Raw genomic sequence first — 18,912 nt, 5'->3', positions numbered from 1 at the left:
AACATTACTGTTATCTATCCTTTTTTGGTTGTTCATTGTTGCTTGAATCTCGGGCTTGAGGTGTACCGGTTTTATGTGGGACACACTGTATAACAACAAAGGCTTGTTTTGTTCACCAGAGCGATTTCCTGTGTTACTTTCCGTAAAAAAGAAGTAAATCACAGATGAACTGAATAATTAATATGGTAAAATGTAATGTCTCCAATACAGTGTTATTACTGACATTATCTAATTTCTGGGATAAGTATTAGGAGATTTCAAGTGGTGTTATTTTGTCTTACTGGAATTTTATTATATGGTCAGTGTTTGTATGAATAGATGACTCACACGCTCTTGAAACCAAACTATGACAGCTATGTATTCCATTATTTAAGCAATGAGTTTATCAACCCATCTCACTTTGTTTAAACAGTGTAAGTAGAATGACAAACTGATAGTTAACATTTGTGAAAGCTATAAAAGCACTCTTCTTGTAGCTTTATGTGTTCTTATTAATGAGATATGAGAGGTTTTAAAAATTTCATAAATTATAATTTATCATCTTCTTTTGACTCATTACAAACTATTGCTCAGGCATCGTAATTGACATATGCCTGCTTCCCTCTCTGATGGGTTGAATATTGATGGCACATTAAATTCAGTTGCTGGTTAAATATGTTTAAGTCTGATTATTCATACATGTTTTCGGAGTTAAATGATTCAGCAATTTCTTTCTAAATTATGCTACAAAATGTGACTTATGCTAACAGTCATACAGGTATGCACTAATTTATGATGTCATGTCTCCTGAACCATGCATCATAAAATGATATAATTTTGCACTTAAATTCAGCGCCATACATATGTACATACTGTCTGTGAAAATAGTACAGTTGGTAGTAAAGGAGTAATACATTTAACATCATGTGTCATGAAGTACCTTTACTTCATGAACAGGGGAAAAGAAGTAAGTCCTTGTTACATATTGCACTGTTAATAACAGAATAATTCAGCCACAGTACATTTCAGTCTGAAACATCAGACCATTGTCTTTATATAAAAAATATATTTAATTTTCCAACTACAGGGTGTATGTTGAATTTGGTTCTCACTGTACATTTAGCGACACATAATTATATTTGTATTACAAAGTAGTTACATTTTTCATCAAAGAATTTAGAGCCACAAACTACTCATCAAAGACTTTCTGTTAACTATAATTAGATGAATACATGTATTTTTATTTTCATGTTACTGATTTGTATTACAAGGATGTTGACCACTTTCATATTAAATGCGTTACCATAGAATATGATTAAACCATTTACCTCACAATATTTGTATTTCTAAATTATTAATGGAAAATCTCATATGAAGATGTGAAACTAATACTAATAAAGAGATAGAGGGGCTGGCCAGTACTTACCTCAGCTCAGTACAGCCGATAGATACACAAAACAGAACAGAAAATTTACATTCCTAGCTTTCGGAACTTTGTTCCTTCACCAGGGAGGAGAGAGGGGAAAAAAGGGAAGAAGGGAAAGTGGATTCAGTTACTCACAACCCAGGTTATGAAGCAATAGGGTAAGGTAAACAGGGAGGGTAGTAAGGATGGAGGCATGGTCGTCAGAGGGAAGCCAAAGATATTCTACTGTAAGTACTGTGCCAGCTTCAAACCAAAGAGGATGCATACAGAAGTAAAGAGGTATATAGTATAAAGATAAACACAACTGTGTAGGAAGAAAAGGTGTGAATGGCTAAAGAGGAGAGGGAAAAAGGAGAAGACTGAAGAGTAAATGGGAGTGAGGTTCGTTAACGTAGGTTCAGTCCAGGGCGATGGCGGGATGAAAGGATGTGTTGGAGTGCAGGTTCCCATCTCCGCAGTTCCGAGCGACTGGTGTTGGGTGGGAGAAGCCAAATGGCACGTATGGTGTAGCAGGTTCCTAGGTCCCTAGAGTTATGCTGGAGGGCATGCTCTGCTACTGGGTATTGGACATCTCCTAGGCGGACAGTTCGTCTGTGCCCGTTCATGCGCTCAGCCAGTTTATAGTTGTCGTCATACCGATGTAAAAGGCTGTGCAGTGCAGGTATGTCAGCTGATAAATGACGTGTGTTGTTTCACATGTGGCCCTGCCTTGAATTGTGTATGTTTTACCAGTAGCGGGGCTGGAGTAGGTGGTTGTGGGGGGATGCATGGGGCAGGTTTTGCAGCAGGGTCGGTTACAGGGGTAGGAACCGCTGGGTAGAGAGGATGCCTCTTTATCTACATTATTCCGTGATTTATTCAGTTTTCAAATTTATACTGACTTTTTGATCACCCGGTACTTACAGTAGAATATCTTTGGCTTCCCTCTGACGACCATGCCTCCATCCTTATTACCCTCCCTGTTTACCTTTCCCTGTTGCTTCATAACCTGGGTTGTGAGTAACTGAATCCACTTTCCCTTTTTTCCCCTCTCCTCCCTGATGAAGGAACAAAGTTCCAAAAGCTAGGAATGTAAATTTTCTGTTCTGTTTTGTGTATCTATCGGCGTTACTGAGCTAAGTACTGGCCAGCCCCTCTATCTCTTTATTAATATTTGTATTACGATAGTTTATGAAGTGGTATGATGAGTATAACATACAGTTAAGAAAATTGTGGTGTTTCTGACAAGCACTCTGGAAATACTTGTATGTGTATTCAATTTATTAGTTCGCTATTGAAGGATCACAATAAGATTACAATTATTATGACAGTTATTGTCATTTTTTCCTGTTTAAGCCAAATGTTTTGAATTTCATTGTGTCCAGTGCATCGTTCACCCATGCATTTGGCATCAGTTGTCCATTTACTATCTCATAAAGTCCCAAATGTCTGTTCTGAAAATATTTCAGTTTTGTGCTTTCTGGTGAAATACACAATTATTCTAGATATATCTTTGCTGTCGATATACCAAGGAAACTTGTTTTAAGTCAAAGATGTTGAAGATGTGTTTTGTCCATGTGGAGTCATTCATTCTTCATTTCTTCATATGTTGACATAAATCCGAAGACTACATTTGTGTTTTTTTTTGAGGGGGGATGTGTAGTGATGGGGAAGGGGGGGGGAATCAATCAGAAGTGGATAAAACACCCAAATCCATAGCAACAGGCTTTATGACAGGAGTAATTAACATTCACATACACAAGACAGGAAACTTCGCTAGCTTTTGACAGATTCTCTCTCTCTCTCTCTCTCTCTCTCTCTCTCTCTCTCTCTCTCTCTCTCTCTGTGTGTGTGTGTGTGTGTGTGTGTGTGTGTGTGTGTGTGTGTTTTCTTCCCCCCCCCCCCCCCCCCCCCCCCCTCCACACACACCTCTGTATGGTAACAGTGTGCCGGCAGAATACACTGTGCTGTGCAGTTTTACTGATAGACTGTGTTGATGGAGTGTGTGTAGGGAGAAAGAGGGGTCCATGAGGGAGAATTGGAAGGGTTGGGGAAGGATGGCTCATGGCTGGGAGGAAGATGCAAGTAAATGTGAGGGAGGCAGAGGCAGCTGGTGCATGGGATATGAATGTAACATGGCTACTAGCCCTGATGAGCTTCTGCAGCTTGATGTGTGGAGGAGCAGATTGGGAGGAGATGACAGAACAGTGTAGTAGAGATCTCAGGGAAGAGGGTTAGGGTGTGCAGGATGAGTGAAGCTAAAATACTGGGGTAGGGTTGAGTGGATGTGAGGCAGGGCACTAGCAGAGATTGAAGCCAGGATGATTACATGAATGAAGGATGTGTTGTAAAGATGGGGGGGACGGGGGGGTTGGAGGCAGATGGCATGGGTTGTGAAGCAGCCATTGAAATCGAGCATGTTGTATTCAGCAGTGTGATCTGCCACTAGTTGTGTATACTGCTCTCGGCCGTAGTTAAGCTATGGTCATTAATTTGGGTGGGTAGTTCCCTCCCTTATCGCAAGGGTTGAAGAGTGGGTGTTGCATAGATTTCAGGGAGGGGTGGGGGTGGGGGGCAGCAGCACAACTCCACTTTTAGAGAAGTAGGAAGGTTTGCGCGAAGTATGTTTCTTGTTTCCAGGCAAGACAATAAATAGTCAAAGCACTGACAAAGGAAATGATTCAGTTACACAGCCCAGGATGAAATCAGCCGAGAGGTAGAGCACTCCTGGGCAGTAGTTTCTTCAGGGGAGTTAGGAGGATTAGGGTTGACTGGGGATATGGTCTGGGAAATTGCGCTTCATGGGGATGCCCTGGTGCTACTATGATAAACATACACTTTATTATGATAGGAAAAGCAGACTATACTTGTGATGATATATTATTTTGTAATTACTATTCCACCTGCTTTACTTAATGTACACAAAAGAACCAGTGATTCTTACGGAAAACCAAAGAAAAGTAAAGTGAGTCTCAGATCGATGAAAAAGCAACTTATAACCAGCAAAAGAAACAGTATTACTTCTTCCAGTAACTAATGAATTCAAGCATTGCACAAATGGTACAATTTTATCAATCTGACATTTCTTTATGGGTTTACTGATATTTTAGCATATTTCCTGATAACTTTCAATAATATTTTTTAATTTCACTCAGTCTTACATTTAGTGCCTGTAAACATCTTCTCTTTGGTATATTAGTTAATATTTCATTATTCCGTATGTTACGGATAAATTGTCCTTTTCCACTTCTCAACTTTCATTTATCAGTTAAACTTAAGCAACAAATCGACAATATAATTTTCTTCAGAGATAACTCGCTCTGTATTATGTTGTATCCAATAATTTTATTTGTTAATTTACAAGACAATGTTCCTTCATCATGAAAGAAATTCCTTTACATAATGATTTCCATCACACAGTTGACTTAGTAACTAACTTTCCCAGAATGCTGGAATTCAAATTAGTCTTTCTATAATTCTCCTTCAAACAAATAAATTTCTTTTGATACTTCAAATAAGAAATCAAATATATATCATTCATTTATTATCAAAATCTAATATTAAATCTATTTTTGGGGTAAATAACAAATCGTGTTTCATGCTGTAATGCAATATTAATTTTCTTTTTCTTTCCGTAGTTCATAAGTTTTGACCTTTCATAAAAATAAAAAATTAGTTGCTACTGCCACAGGTGTTTTACTTTTTAAGGAGAGCCGGACGTGGTCAAATCCAAAAAATTACGATTTTTCTTTTTTTGCTACCGAAAATTAATTGGAACATTCCTCTTTAATGTAAACTTTGAATTATTGTTCTACTCGCCCTAGAAGTGGAGTTATTACCATTTTCCCCAACGCCTGCAGAGGAAATGGGCGGCCGCTGAATGCATCTAACACCCTCTCGTGACTTCCTGGCGAACTGCTTGGGATTTTCTCGGCCTGTTACGCATACAGCACCTTATGTTACGCATACAGTGAGTGTGCAAGGGTTGGCTACATTGTTTTCTGTGACAAATATTACCCGTATTTCCTTACAGCTTACTCCTATTTTCCTCAGAATTTCGAACATCTCGCTCCATTTAATATTGTCATACACTTTTGTTCTGGTTACGATGCCACGTTTTAGTAACTGTGTATATAAGAAGAGGAAGAACGTAGGGAAAAGAAAATTAACACTAATACCAAGTTGCGATACTACAATGAATAAGAGCGCGGAACATCGTCTCTTTGCTGTTTACCGTTTCGAATTAGTTCAGTGTTACGGCTGTTGTTGGTAGTATTATACTTCTTGTGTAAAGCGGGTAATATGCAGTATGTACAAGAATCAGGAGGGAACAATAAAGCCAATTTTTCATGACTTAGCACAGCCAGAATTGTTACACAAATGTCTACACGGAAAGACGCAGAATCCTAATGAGAGCGTAAACAGTTTGATTTGGAAAGTGATTCCTAAAAGGGTGTTTGTAAGCATAAAAACACTGCACTTTGGCATTTATGATGCAATAGCAACCTACAACCAAGGGAACAGTGTGAAGTGTGTAGTTCTGAAGCCATTAGGATTTACAGCTGGGGTGAACACTGTACGAGCACTAAGAAATATTGACAGGGAAAGGATAAGAGGAGCAGAAAGAAGAGAAAGGCATATGAAGTATGATGGAACAACAGGCAAGAAAAGAAGACAGAAGAGGAAGCTTTTGGAGGATGAAGAAGAAGACCCTGATAATCCATCCTATAGTGCAGGAATGTATTGAGAAACTTTGATACCCATTTCCCGTAAATTAGAATTTTTCGAATATAAGGAACATTTTCTCAAAATCCACTCAAGCTAGAGAGATGAAATTTTTATACAGCACTCCTAGTGGTCAAACTTACATTGTAACACAGCCATTTGGCAATATGTTCAGTAGTTTCATTTCAGTTTAATTATAAAGCAATTATTTGTAAAAGAAATTGGGTCATTAATAAAAAAAAGTAATTAGAAGGAAACTAGAAAAGATACTCCAAAATCCCTCTGTCATAACTGCAATACTAAACCACTCTACATGTAAAAAAAAAAATTCAAATTTTTCTATTTGGTAGTTTGTTCATAAATGTTCCTCAAACTTAGTGATTTTAACATGGGCAGCATAGGCACCTCCGGCTCCCCTTAAACATTGAAGGGGAAGAAAGAAAACAACTATGCACTTCAAACATTGGCATATCATTACTAGTAAATATCCCAAATAACTGCTTATAAATAGTGGTTGATATTTGAAGCAGCCTATTCTTTAAGTGGTAAGTAATGCTGTTCCTTGATTCATAATGGAATGAGCATGAAAGAACTGTAGTAGAGGAGGCGAATGATTGAGTTTGGTTTATTGGGAATATTTTAGGAAAGTGTGGGTCGTCCCTAAAGAGACAGCGTGTAGAATGCTAGTGTGAGTCATTCTAGGGTACTGCTCTAGTGTTTGGGAGTTTGCCAGGTTAATTTGAAGGAAAACATCGAAGCGGTTCAGAGATGAAGATTTGTTATTGATAGGTTTTAACGAAGCACAATTACTATGGAGATGCTGTCGAAACTCAAATGAGATCCCTGCAGAGAAAGCAATGTTCTTTCTGAGGAACACTTGAGAAAATTTAGAGCGCCTGCATTGTAAGCTGAAGGCAGTACGAATCTACTGCCACCAACGTACATTTCATGGTCCACAAAGGTAAACGAGAGAAATTAGGGCTTTCACGAAGACATATAGACAGCTTATTTTTCCCTCATTATATTTAGACACGAAACAGGAAAGGAAATGCCTACTACTGGTACAAGGTACCCTCCACCATGCACCATACGGTGGCTTGCAGAGTGTATTTGTAGATGTAGATGTTCAACCATGAGAAATTTTGAGAACCTTCGAGAAATGAAAAATACTGAATAACAAGACATTGTTTGTGGTTGGGTTTGAACTGGGAACCCACAGCATGCCACTGACACTAACCACTAGGCCACACTGCATGCGGCACGGCACAGCTCGCAGCATCAGTATCAGTGTTAAAAGTAACCATTTGTCTCTTCTCTCCTAAACTTAGAGAAACCGGAAAACCAAAACTTTGACTGCTGTGGAAGAGTTAACTTGCCATGCTCCGCTGGTCTCCATTGCGTTGAAACTCAGCCTCTGGCTTTTCTTTGATGTCAATTGACGATGTCAGTTGACATGTTTATGCACTTGTTACACTGACCCTCTCACCGTTGTGTATGAGTTGTTTACATATCTCGAAGAATAAAAAAGTTTTGATTGTTTATCATGCAACATTCATGCCTCTTTGCATGCTCTCATTTCCAAAAAACCTCGTTTCGATATCTTGAATTGTTTATGAAATATGGTGATAGTTAAGACCACATGATTCCTGATGCCCTGGGATGGATTGGGCAAGCAAGGCGTGACTGTCTGCCGGATATAAAAACTAAGAAGTTGAACAAAGTGAGATATTGTTCTGGTTTCTGTTTTAAATAAAATTTTGACATGGTATCTACACTTCATACACGGATTTGTTTGAGCTAAATCACATGCAAAGTTTGTACAATGCATTTTTACCTCTTGCAACTCTTCACAGTTTCATGCTGTGCTTTACTTAATTTGATGCAGCACAGTAAATAATATGAATAATGAAAAGAGATTGTCAATTATCGAGTGAAGGTAACAGACTGTAGGAAGTGCAGACATCAAATTTTTACACTGAGTAGGTTTCTTAAAACTGGGTAAGTAGTTTGTCGCAGCCAGAATGCCGTCTCTTGGCACAGATAGGACCATAAGGCAAGCACCAAAGTTTTCAGTCTTGTGTATTTGTCTGTTGAAGTCTTTACTATTAAGTGCACTGTTACTGTTACAGGTAAATAATTTATATTCTGCAAGAACTTTTCATTACCAAAATTCGTCACAAAGACTGTGTGCTAATGGACCAGTGTTTTATCAGCTCTTGAGACATGTTTAGCAAAAAAGTTAAAATGAAAAGAGAGAGAGATCTTACACAGTATTCTATGTCTAATTTATAGAACTGGTTCTACTCAAAAATCATTCTTAAAAGACTGAAGGGGTGACATCTTTAGCCTAAAACTGAAAACCGGTTTCCTTGGTATATGAACATCAGAACATAATGTTTAGGAGAATAAATATGTATTCAACCAGGAGATACAAAACCCGGGTGGCGCTTGTTATGGAGTACCTGAAATTCTCAGGGAGTTACATTTTACCTGGAAAAATCAGGGAAATCTCGGGGGAATTTCAGTCATTTCATAAAATGTCAGGGAATGCTGTGTTTTTTAACCAAGCATTGGAATTTAATTTTGTTTAGTTTTATAAATCACAAATTTAAAAAAAAAATAATCTTCCAGAGTGTGTTAATTATAGGAATGTGCATATAAAGTATCGATGTTTAAAAATTGTGCTCAAGCTGCTGGTAATGGCCAGTATATCTCAGCCGAGAGGAAACAAAAGTCGTTATTGTGAGATGCCCGCTCCCTTCCTCCTTTCCCCTCTATCCAATTTATAAGGAACTTCTTATGCCACTATCTTGCTCCTCATACTTGGATTCTTGTGTTTCTTTTCCAAGTTTGAATAGCCACCCTGCAAAACTGAACAATTTTCCGAACAGCTATTGTGACATTTGCAGCTTTATGAGATATTAAATGGACAACTGGTGCCACACTCCCTGCATATGGCGAATTGTGGAGTTTGTATGTAAATCATGACCAGATAAACACAGTGCTGGACACAATGAAACAATGGAAAAACCATGTGGCTTAAATGAGGGGAAAATGAGAATAATTTCATAACTGTAATTTTATCATGAACTTTAGATAGCCAACTAATGAAATAAATAAATATTCAGGCACTTCCAGTGTGCTTGTCAGAAACACTCCGATTTTCTTAACTGTATTTTGCCCCAGTCATACTACTACTCTATTGTAATATAAATATTGGGAGTAAAAATGGTTTGTTCATGTTCTGTGGTAACATAATTAATGCTCAACTTTCTTTGTAAAGAAAATTCTTATGAAGAAAATAAAAATACTTGTGCTCATACATCAGCAGTTAGCTGGAAATCTTTGATGAAAATTCTGTGGCTCTGAATAATTTCGTGGAAGGTGTAACTTCTTTTGCAGTGGAAACGTAAAACTGTCTCTCTACATTTACATTCAGGACCATTGGCGATTTTTCACATCTGAGTGCTCATGTTCATTAAGAGTGAGTGTGTGTGTGTGTGTGTGTGTGTGTGTGTGTGTGTGATTTTGATGGTTACACTATCATTATCAAGTAGAAAAACTATTTTACGTATCTATTGTTACATGACAAACAGTTGTCTTGATTGATGTGCCACGTGTACAAATTCTGTGGCCAAATTAATTTATTAGATGGAGTGCAAGACATGACATAACCTCGTGCCCATTTCATATGCTGCTGCAAGATATAGTTAATGCTTTCCTCTAGCAACATTATGTAAAATAGGTTTTGCACTACATAGCAATGTTTTAACAATCAAAACTCATAGAGAATAAAATCAAAATGCTTGTGACTGTAATGACAGAATGATGAAAAGTTGCCAAGAATAAAAAGAAAAGAAGGAAGGAAAAATCAACTAAGCATGAATATTAGTTGTAAGCCTTTTAACTTAAGTTGATGCACACAGTGCATGCCGTTTTTATCCCACATTAAGATGTCACAAGTACTGGGAAACTGCACTGATTTCACACTCACTGGTTATGAATTGAAAGTAAAAAGTGATATAAATCGTGTCATCTATGAGCAAACGGCCACAAAAACTCTATATAGAGACCCTCAAACGCCAAGCAAGGTAGAGTTAGAATTCAAGAGTTCCAGCAGATGACAGCAGCCTGGAATGAATGAGCCTGCAGCAGATAATATGTAAGTGAGCATCGGACTCGATTAACTTTTTGCACAAAAAGAAGGGCTTGAAAAAGCTTGCCTGTATGTACCACCGGACTTCAGTTACTGCTTTACATCATAACATTTGCCTACATGTACCTATGTCTTTGTGTCACTTTTATTGTGACAAGCACTTGAGCGTAAGGGTTCGATTGAAACAATAGGATGTGGCATCCATAGCTCGTGATCAGTAGTATCATATGTTACTGCGTCTTGACAAAGGGATCAGTTGCTTTCCACCATATAGTGGAGGTATTGAGTCACAGACAGGAACAACGAAAGGACTGCTAAACAAGTAATCATTCGGTCAAAAGGCCTTCTTTTGACTTAGACAACATAAACATGTGCCCCGCCTGCCATCTGTGTCAACTGCGGAGAGCACCATTCGCCTTGCTCACCAGACTACAGGATTCTCCAGAAAGAAAGAAAATCATGGAGTACAAGACCCTGGGCTGAGTGACCTCCACTGAGGCTAAGAGAAAATTTGAATGCCTGCATCCTGTATGTATGACATCGTCTTATGCCACTGCTACAACAGTTCTGGCACCATAAGCTCCGCCAACCTGTCACCTCTCAGAGCCGGAAGACTACACCTGCCTCCTTGATGGTGGGGGGGCATTTCCCTCCATGTTTCTCCCGCACCACGTACTTACCATCAGGGACATCTGTCCCCACTTCTAAGCCAGAGAAGCGTAATTCTTCTTCGGCTTCTCTCACTAGGAAGGGGTCACTTGGGTCATTCCCTTCCCAGGTTTCTGCTAGTAGGAAAGATGACACCCGCCAGTGGCTGAAGAGCCCAAAAGCAGCTGGTCACAGGACTTCACACTCATCCTCAGTCCCTGAGACTGAGACTGAGCCAGTGAAGCCCTCCCAGCTAGGGAAACCCAAGGAGCAGTGAGAGAAATCCAAAAAGAAGACCCCCCAAGACCAAGGAAATAGCAGCGGCACCCACACCACCGCTACCTACAAACTCTGCATCTGAGGATGGGGTGGAGATTCTGGCGTTCGCCATACCCTTAGACACAATGGATGTAGACTGCTCAGGCAATAAGTCGGTGGCAGCAGGTGACTCTGAGGCGTAAACTGCTGCATTAAATGTCCCATGACTTACCAGTCCCACGATGACGTCATCTTTCAGTGGAATTGTGGCGGTTTTTCCATCGCTTGGCTGATCTACACAACTGTTAAGCTTTACACCTGCTATCTGCATTAATCTCCAGGAAACCTGGTCCCCAGCAATGCAGACCCCTGCCCTCCACGGCTGTAAGGGATATTACAGGAACCGTAGCGACTATAATTGAGAGTCAGGTGGTGTTTGCGTTTTATGTCCTAAACTCAGTCTGTAGTGACACTGTGCCCCTTCAAACCCATCTTGAGGCTGTGGCTGTCAGAATATGGACTACACAGGAAATAACTGTCTGCAACGTATATCTTCCTCCAGATGGTGCAATACCCCTAACTGTATTAGCTGCACTGATTGATCAACTCCCTAAACCTTTCCTACTTTTGGGAGATTTTAATGCCTATAACCCCCTTGTGGTGTAGTACTGTGCTTACCAGCCGAGGCAGAGATGTCGAAACTTTACTGTCTCAGTTCGACCTCTGCCTCTTAAATACTGGAGCCGCCACACATTTCAGTGTGGCTCATGGTAGTTACTCGGCCATTGATTTACCAATTTGCAGCCCAGGACTTCTCCCATCTATCCACTGGAGAGCACATGATGACCTGTGTTGTAGTGGCCACTTCCCCATCTTTCTGTCACTGCCCCGGCATCAAGCCCGTGGACGCCTGCCCAGATGGGCTTGAAACAAGGCTGACTGGGAAACTTTCACCTCTGCTGTCACCGTCGAATCTCCCCCACACGGTAACATCAATGTGATGGTTGAGCAGATGACTACAACAATTGTTTCTGCGGCAGAAAACGCGATCCCTCGCTCATTAGGGTGCCCCCGGTGTGAGGCAGTCCCTTGGTGGTCGCTGGAAGTCGCTGAAGCAATTAAGGAGCGTTGGTGAGCTCTGCAGTGGCAGTGCACCTCATAGCCTTTAAACGACTCCGTGCTCGCATTCACCAACTTATCAAATGACGTTAGCAGGAGTGAAGAGATACGTCTCGACCATTGGGTGCCATATGTCACCTTCCCAAGTGTGAGCAAAGATCAAACGTCTTTTCGGGTACCAGACCCCAACAGTTGTCCCTGGCGTTAGAATCAGTGGTGTGCCATGTACCAATGCAAACGTGGCCGAGCACTTTGCTCGAGCCTCTGCATCGGAGAATTATCCCCCAGCCTGTTTGCACTCTCAAATGATGGCTGGAAGGGAAAGTCCTCTCATTCACTACACGCCACAGTGAATCCTATAATGCGCTGTTTACAGAGAGGGAGCTCCTCAGTGCCCTTGCACGTTGCCCCGAGACAGCTCCTGGGCCTGATCAGATCCACAGCCAGATGATTAAACATCTCTCATCTGTCTACAAGCAGCATATCCTCGTCAACTTCAACTGGATCTGGTGCGATGGCGTCTTTCCATCGCAATGGCGGGAGAGCACCATCCTTGCGGTGCTCAAACCGGGTAAAAACCCGATTGACATAGATAGCTATCAACCCATCTGTCTCACCAACGCTCTTTGTAAGCTGCCGGAACGTATGGTGCATCAGCGGTTGGGTTGGGTCCTGGAGTCACGTGGCCTACTGGCTCCGTGTCAGGGTGGCATCCACCAGGGTCGCTCTACCACTGATAATCTTGTGTCCCTCGAGTCTGCCATCCGAACAGCCTTTACCAGTCGCCAGCACCTGGTTGCCGTCTTTTTTGGCGTACATAAAGCATACAACACGACCTGGCGACATCATATCCTTGCCACAGTGTATGAGTGGGGTCTCCGGGCCTCGCTCCAGATTTTTATCCAGAACTTCCTGTCGTTCCGTACTTTCCGTGTCCAAGTTGGTGCTTCCCATAGTTCCATCCATACCCAGGAGAGTGGAGTACTGCAGGGCTCTGCACTGAGTGCCTCTCTATTTTTAGTGGCCATTAACGGTCTAGCAGCAGCTGTCAGGCTCTCTGTCTCACGTTCTCTGATGCAGATGACTTCTGCAATTCGTATTGCTGCTCCAGTACTGGTGCTGCTGAGCGTTGCCTACAGGGAGCCATCCACAAGGCGCAGTCATGGGCTCCTTCCCACGGCTTCCAGTTTTCCGCCACGAAGACGTGTGTCGTGCATTTCTGTCGGTGTCGTACCGTTAATCTGGAACCAGCTCTTTACCTTCATGATGATACACTCACTGTACTGGAGACGTTTTGATTCTGATTCTTAAACGGAAGTGTTGGCAGCACCTCAATGCCCTCCGCTGCCTGAGCAACACCAACTGGGGTGCAGATCGCTACACGCTGCTGCAACTCTACAGAGCCCTTGTTCAATCCCACCTTGACTGTGGGAGTGTGATTTATGGTTCGGCGGCACCCTTGGCATTGCGTTTACTCGACCCATTGCACCATTGCTGAGTTCGACTAGCGAGAGGAACTTTTAGGACGAGTCCAGTGACAAGCGTACTGGTGGAGGCTGGAGTCCCTCTGTTGAAGATCAGACGAGCACAACTGCTTGCCATTTACATTGGACACATTCATAGCTCTCCTGAACATCCAAATTACCGTCTTCTTTCCCAAACCATGGCGGTTTACCTCCTGCATAGGTGGCCCAGGTCAGGGCTAACAATTGCAGTTCATGTGCGATCGCTTCTGTCTTGAACTGGAGTCCTTCCCTTCACCACTTCTCCTCGGGGTCAATTCACATACACCTCTGTGGTGTAGCTGTAGGCTGAAACTGTGCCTGGACCTTTCGCATGGCCCTCAGGACTCCGTTAACCCTGCCACTCTCCACTGTCACTTCCTCTTGATTGTTGATGTGTTCCGGGGCTCTAAAGTGGTTTACACCGACGGCTCGATATCTGATGGTAATGTTGGCTTCACCTTTCTCCACAGAGGCCATATTGAACAGCATTCCATGCCCGATGGCTGCAGTGTATTCACTGCAGAGCTGGTAACCATATCTCGTGTACTTCAGTATATCCGTTCATGCTCCGAGGAATCATTTCTTCTATGTACAGACTCCTTGAGCAGCCTACAAGCTATCAACAAGTGCTTCCCTTGCCATCCTTTGGTAGTGTCCATACAGGAGTCCATCTATGCCCTGGACCGGTCCCATTGTTCAGTGGTGTGTGTGTGTGTGTGGGGGGGGGGGGGGGGGGGGGGGACCGCAGGACACGTCGGCATCCCAGGCAACGAACTTGCCGACAGGCTGGCCAAACAGGCTACGCGGAAGCTGCTTCTGCAGATGGGCATCTCTGATCCTGACCTGCGTTCTGACTTACACCATAGGGTTTTTTCGGCATTGGGAGATGGAATGGCGTAACAGTATGCGCAACAAACTGCGTGTCATTAAGGAGATTACGAATGTGTGGAAGTCTTCCATGCAGGCTTCTCGCAGGGAATCTGTTGTCCTCTGCCGGCTCTGCATTTGCCATGCTTGAGCGACCCACGGTTACCTCTTGCACCATGAAGACCCGCCTCAGTGTCGGTGCGGTGCCCGGTTGACAGTGGCCCATATTCTGGTGCACTGTCCCACTTTGACTGCCCAGTGATGAAATCTTGGGTTACCGGACTCGTTGCCACTCATTTTATCTGACAGCGCCTCACTGGCTGATTTAGTTTTAGGTTTTATTCGTGAGGGTGGGTTTTATTATTTGATCTAAGTTTTAACGCGTGTCCTTTGTCCCTCTGTCCGCCACCCAGTGCTTTTAGGGTGGAGGTTTTAATGTGTTGCGGAGTGGCTGGCTTTTCCTTTTTATTCTCGTGATCAGCCAGCCACAGTAATCTGCTTTCTTGTTTTACTCACTTCTGTTTCTAGCGTCTGTTGTTTTCTTGTCCTCTTTTGTTACTTTTAGTGTTCGTTGCTTTTCCTTCGTTCTTGTGGTTTTCCTTTCTTTACGTTTTGTGTTACATGTCTCGTCTGTTTTATTCTCACACTTGTGGCTTTGTTTTATTAGGAACAAGGGACTGATGGCCCCTTCCCCCCCTCTTTTAAATCAACCGACCAAAATGCACAGTTGCTTGCAGTCTGGCCTTGGCAGCAAAAGACACTGGCCATCTGTATGAGAGTTATGTTTAAAATAGAGGGACACATTCCACGAGGGAATAATATATATAAAAACAAAGATGCTGTAACTTACCAAATGAGAAAGTGCTGGTATGTTGATTTAACAGTTTTGTAAGGTTTTTGGCCATTTAAGATTTCTATTACAAGTTCAGAGTCCAGGATATGCACTGGATGCTGTACTTAACAGCAAAATATAATTGATTTTAATATGTTCCCATTTGAATACCCTTCATAACAAAAAAGGTACTCACTTTGAAATTTTAAGAATTAGAAAAAGAATTGGTTTGGGGAAAATTCAGCATTTTTATGAATTAGATCGAGTAGTAAAAATGCCAATAATTGCACAATTTACACAAATTAAAAAAGCAAGAACTCAAAAACGAAAGACCCAAAAAAAGTTAGAGATTTTTCATAGAAACAGCAATTACTATCATTGTACAAAAAAATTGACCCACTCTGAGGTGTCGACAACCAGAGTACTGGCTGACTTCACATTGACTTACCAACATGCATGTCAACAAAACACCCACGAAGACAAGGAAATGATAAATCGAAACGTTCAGGTTTGGATGTTATGTGCAACATTATTGTTGATCTTCTTGTATTGTTGTACACTGATTAGTATTTTTATTAATTAATTGTTGAATATGTCATTATTGTGGCATCAGTGTAAGTGAATGAAAATACAATTAAGATTTGTGTTCTGGAAGAGTATTCATGGTCGATAAATACAGAACCACAATTCTATTTATCTTAAACCTTTCACTGCTGTGTGCTGCTACACTATTCCTCAGGAGCTGTGGATGTGTCTATGCGTGCAATTTTAAAATTCATTCACTTTAGTGTATGGACTAAAATCAACCATACACAAAGTGCAATCCATTTTTACCTCTGCAAAATCTTTAAAATTATGTGCAATGTTGTACTTAATTTGATGCATTACAGTAACTATGGCTTACAACGAAACAAAATTCAGTTCTTTGTCGAGTGAAGATATTACTCTGTAAGATGTGCAAAAATCAAATTCCTTTCACCGAAAAATTGGGTGGTAAATACTTCATATTGGCTGGAATACCATCCCTCACTTCAGCCACCAGTGTTTCGTTAGCAGAACAGCCGTAACATAAGCTGCCCTCAGCATGGAATGCAGAGAGCACATCTGCAGCAGCGAAAGTGTTAAGGTCTAGAACCATGAAATGTGCGAGAAATGCCAGTGTGTTGTAGTCAGTAAAGTGGACATGGGCTGTGTCATTTTGGGTTTGCTCCTCAAGCTGTGTGCTGCGGTTCTGTGCCAGTGGGATTTTAACGTGTACCAAGGCTGCACATATGTACCTGCAAAGAAACAAAAACTTAACCGCATATCTTTGTTTTCAGGGTGGTAAAATTGGATTACTGCCCCTCATATGTTACTATTCTTAATAGGAAACTGTCCAATAGAGTAAAATGTTACTACACCTGATGTGGTCAAAGGAAGACAATCATAGGACATTGTTTCTGTGAATAATAAATTAAACAGTGTAAATAAGCCACCAACAGAGATTCATCAGCAGTGGCACAAGTTTTGAAACGTGATCAGTTATTTTAAAAATGCTAAGTTATTATTACTATATTCATTCAAAGTGCTGGCATACACCTGTGTTCCATATGACAATTTGTTGTGGAAACAGATGTCTTCCTTCTCGTGTTACTGAGGTGGTTTAGTCTTCTCGGATGCAATTCTCAATGCACTGTTAGGGCAATCGTTTGTCTCTTGTCTACATAATTTTAGTTGTTGTAACATGAAATATTATGCATTGTTTGTGGTAGATAAAACCCCATGTTACTGTAGATGAACGGTGTATGAAATATAGGATTACTTGAACATCTGATATTTAAGTGTGCCCGTGGACCTCTTTACCGCCATATCATTTCTATGCTCGTGAGTTGCTCCCTGTCCTCATTACGTGTTTATTATTGCCCTCCTATAATTTCCACTGTTGTAATAGGTACTATGTTCTCTTCACAGAAATGCATCAAACTAAATTATACCAAGAGTACTATAAAAGAAATTGAAACGAGCCCTGAATGGATGTGCTTTGTTTGTAATTATCGTTCGTTGTGGGAACACCGTGCAGTTTGTCGTGCAGCGATTACATATGAATCCTCAGATCATGTCTCCTTGTAAGTTGCCATTTATAATATTTTACTTCTGTAATTTTTATTCTGATATGCTGATTGCTAAATTAACTCTGTAACTGCTGAGCAGAGCCAACTTTGTGTGTGTGTGTGTGTGTGTGTGTGTGTGTGTGTGTGTGTGTGTGTGTGCGCGCGTGCGCGCGCGCGTGTGCATGCATGTGTGGGCGCACATGTGTGCGCCTGCAATGGGACATTTTATTGTATTACCAAAAGTATTTCACACATTTTATTACACTGTACACATAGTTGAGACACTAAGACGTTAAGCTCTCATTATAATTTTACACTGTTGTGTCGGCAGTTTCACTGCTGGCACTGAATGATGAGTGCTTGTAACCACCAGTGTCAGGAAAATTCAGGAGCCGGGTTGACGTGTAGGTTGTTGATATGCTAAGAATGAAATTGATTTAGGGCTGAGCTTGGCATTTGTTTGTTGTTGCAGTGACCTACTCATGTCATAGCATTTGGCTGTTCAGCATCTAGGGGAAAGTTGTGTTTCGTGATCACAGGGTGAAGGAAAATTTATTTGGGAATGCAGGGAAGAAATAAGGCATTGGTGGCGGCAAGCCAGACGAGTCGAGCAGCAGTCTGCCGTGACACGTGGAACAGGAAGGCATTTTTAGTCCAAGAAATCGACATCAGAAGTGAATCAGGCATATGCTGTAGGTTTTTCTGCAAGTTAGCTGAATGGCACCTAGCTTTAAATGTAGAAAAATGTAAGTTAATGCAGATGAATAGGTAAAACAAACCTTTAATTTTGTACGTGGTGGTCATGACGTGTAAGTGGGCATCCAGAGCTGCCTTTAAATGACAGAACAGAAAATTGGGTGGAAGAAAGAGGATATATTTCGATGTATGGTATACAAGGGGCAATCCTAGGGTTGGAAGTTGCCAGATTTAGGCCACTCTGGGAGATCGAACAACTAACGGAAACCGGCAATGGAAGGGGAGGCAGTTCATGTTGATCGATGTCAGTGGCCAGTCGTGGAACACAGAGCCATAGGCTCTGCCTCGTAAGAATGCGTCTGTTCTGCTCGAGGTGTGAATCACAAGAGAGAGAAGAAACTGTGTTCTGCACTGCAGAATCTTCCTGCGTCCACACACGTGACCTGTATCTCGTGCACGCTTTCTGCTAAAACCAGTGGTGTGAATTTGCTAGTGATATCAGCAGAGGGCTGAGGGCTTCTCTTGCTAGCAGCTTTAACTGGACAGAACTGCCTCGGTTCTGACAGGCAGGCAGCTTTGTCACATCGGCATAGCAGAAGTTGCCCTGGGAGTTGACTGGGCCTATGAAATAA

The 18,912-nt window shown here is 41.6% G+C and overlaps 1 protein-coding gene across 1 annotated transcript in view; it reads left to right on the top strand.

Annotated features, from left to right (window-relative positions):
* LOC126253694 (uncharacterized) overlaps nucleotides 1-18,912 on the top strand; it is a 103,593-nt gene that overhangs the window by 40,070 nt on the left and 44,611 nt on the right. The window contains exon 5 of the mRNA XM_049955220.1: nucleotides 17,445-17,599. Within this exon, the coding sequence (XP_049811177.1) occupies nucleotides 17,445-17,599 (155 nt within the window). The remainder of the gene's footprint in view (nucleotides 1-17,444; nucleotides 17,600-18,912) is intronic.

The sequence above is a fragment of the Schistocerca nitens genome, chromosome 4 (genome assembly GCF_023898315.1).
Source record: "Schistocerca nitens isolate TAMUIC-IGC-003100 chromosome 4, iqSchNite1.1, whole genome shotgun sequence".
Taxonomy (NCBI): Eukaryota; Metazoa; Arthropoda; class Insecta; order Orthoptera; family Acrididae; genus Schistocerca; species Schistocerca nitens.
Note: the sequence above shows the minus strand (reverse complement) of the source record. Positions and strands in the feature narration are given on the sequence as shown.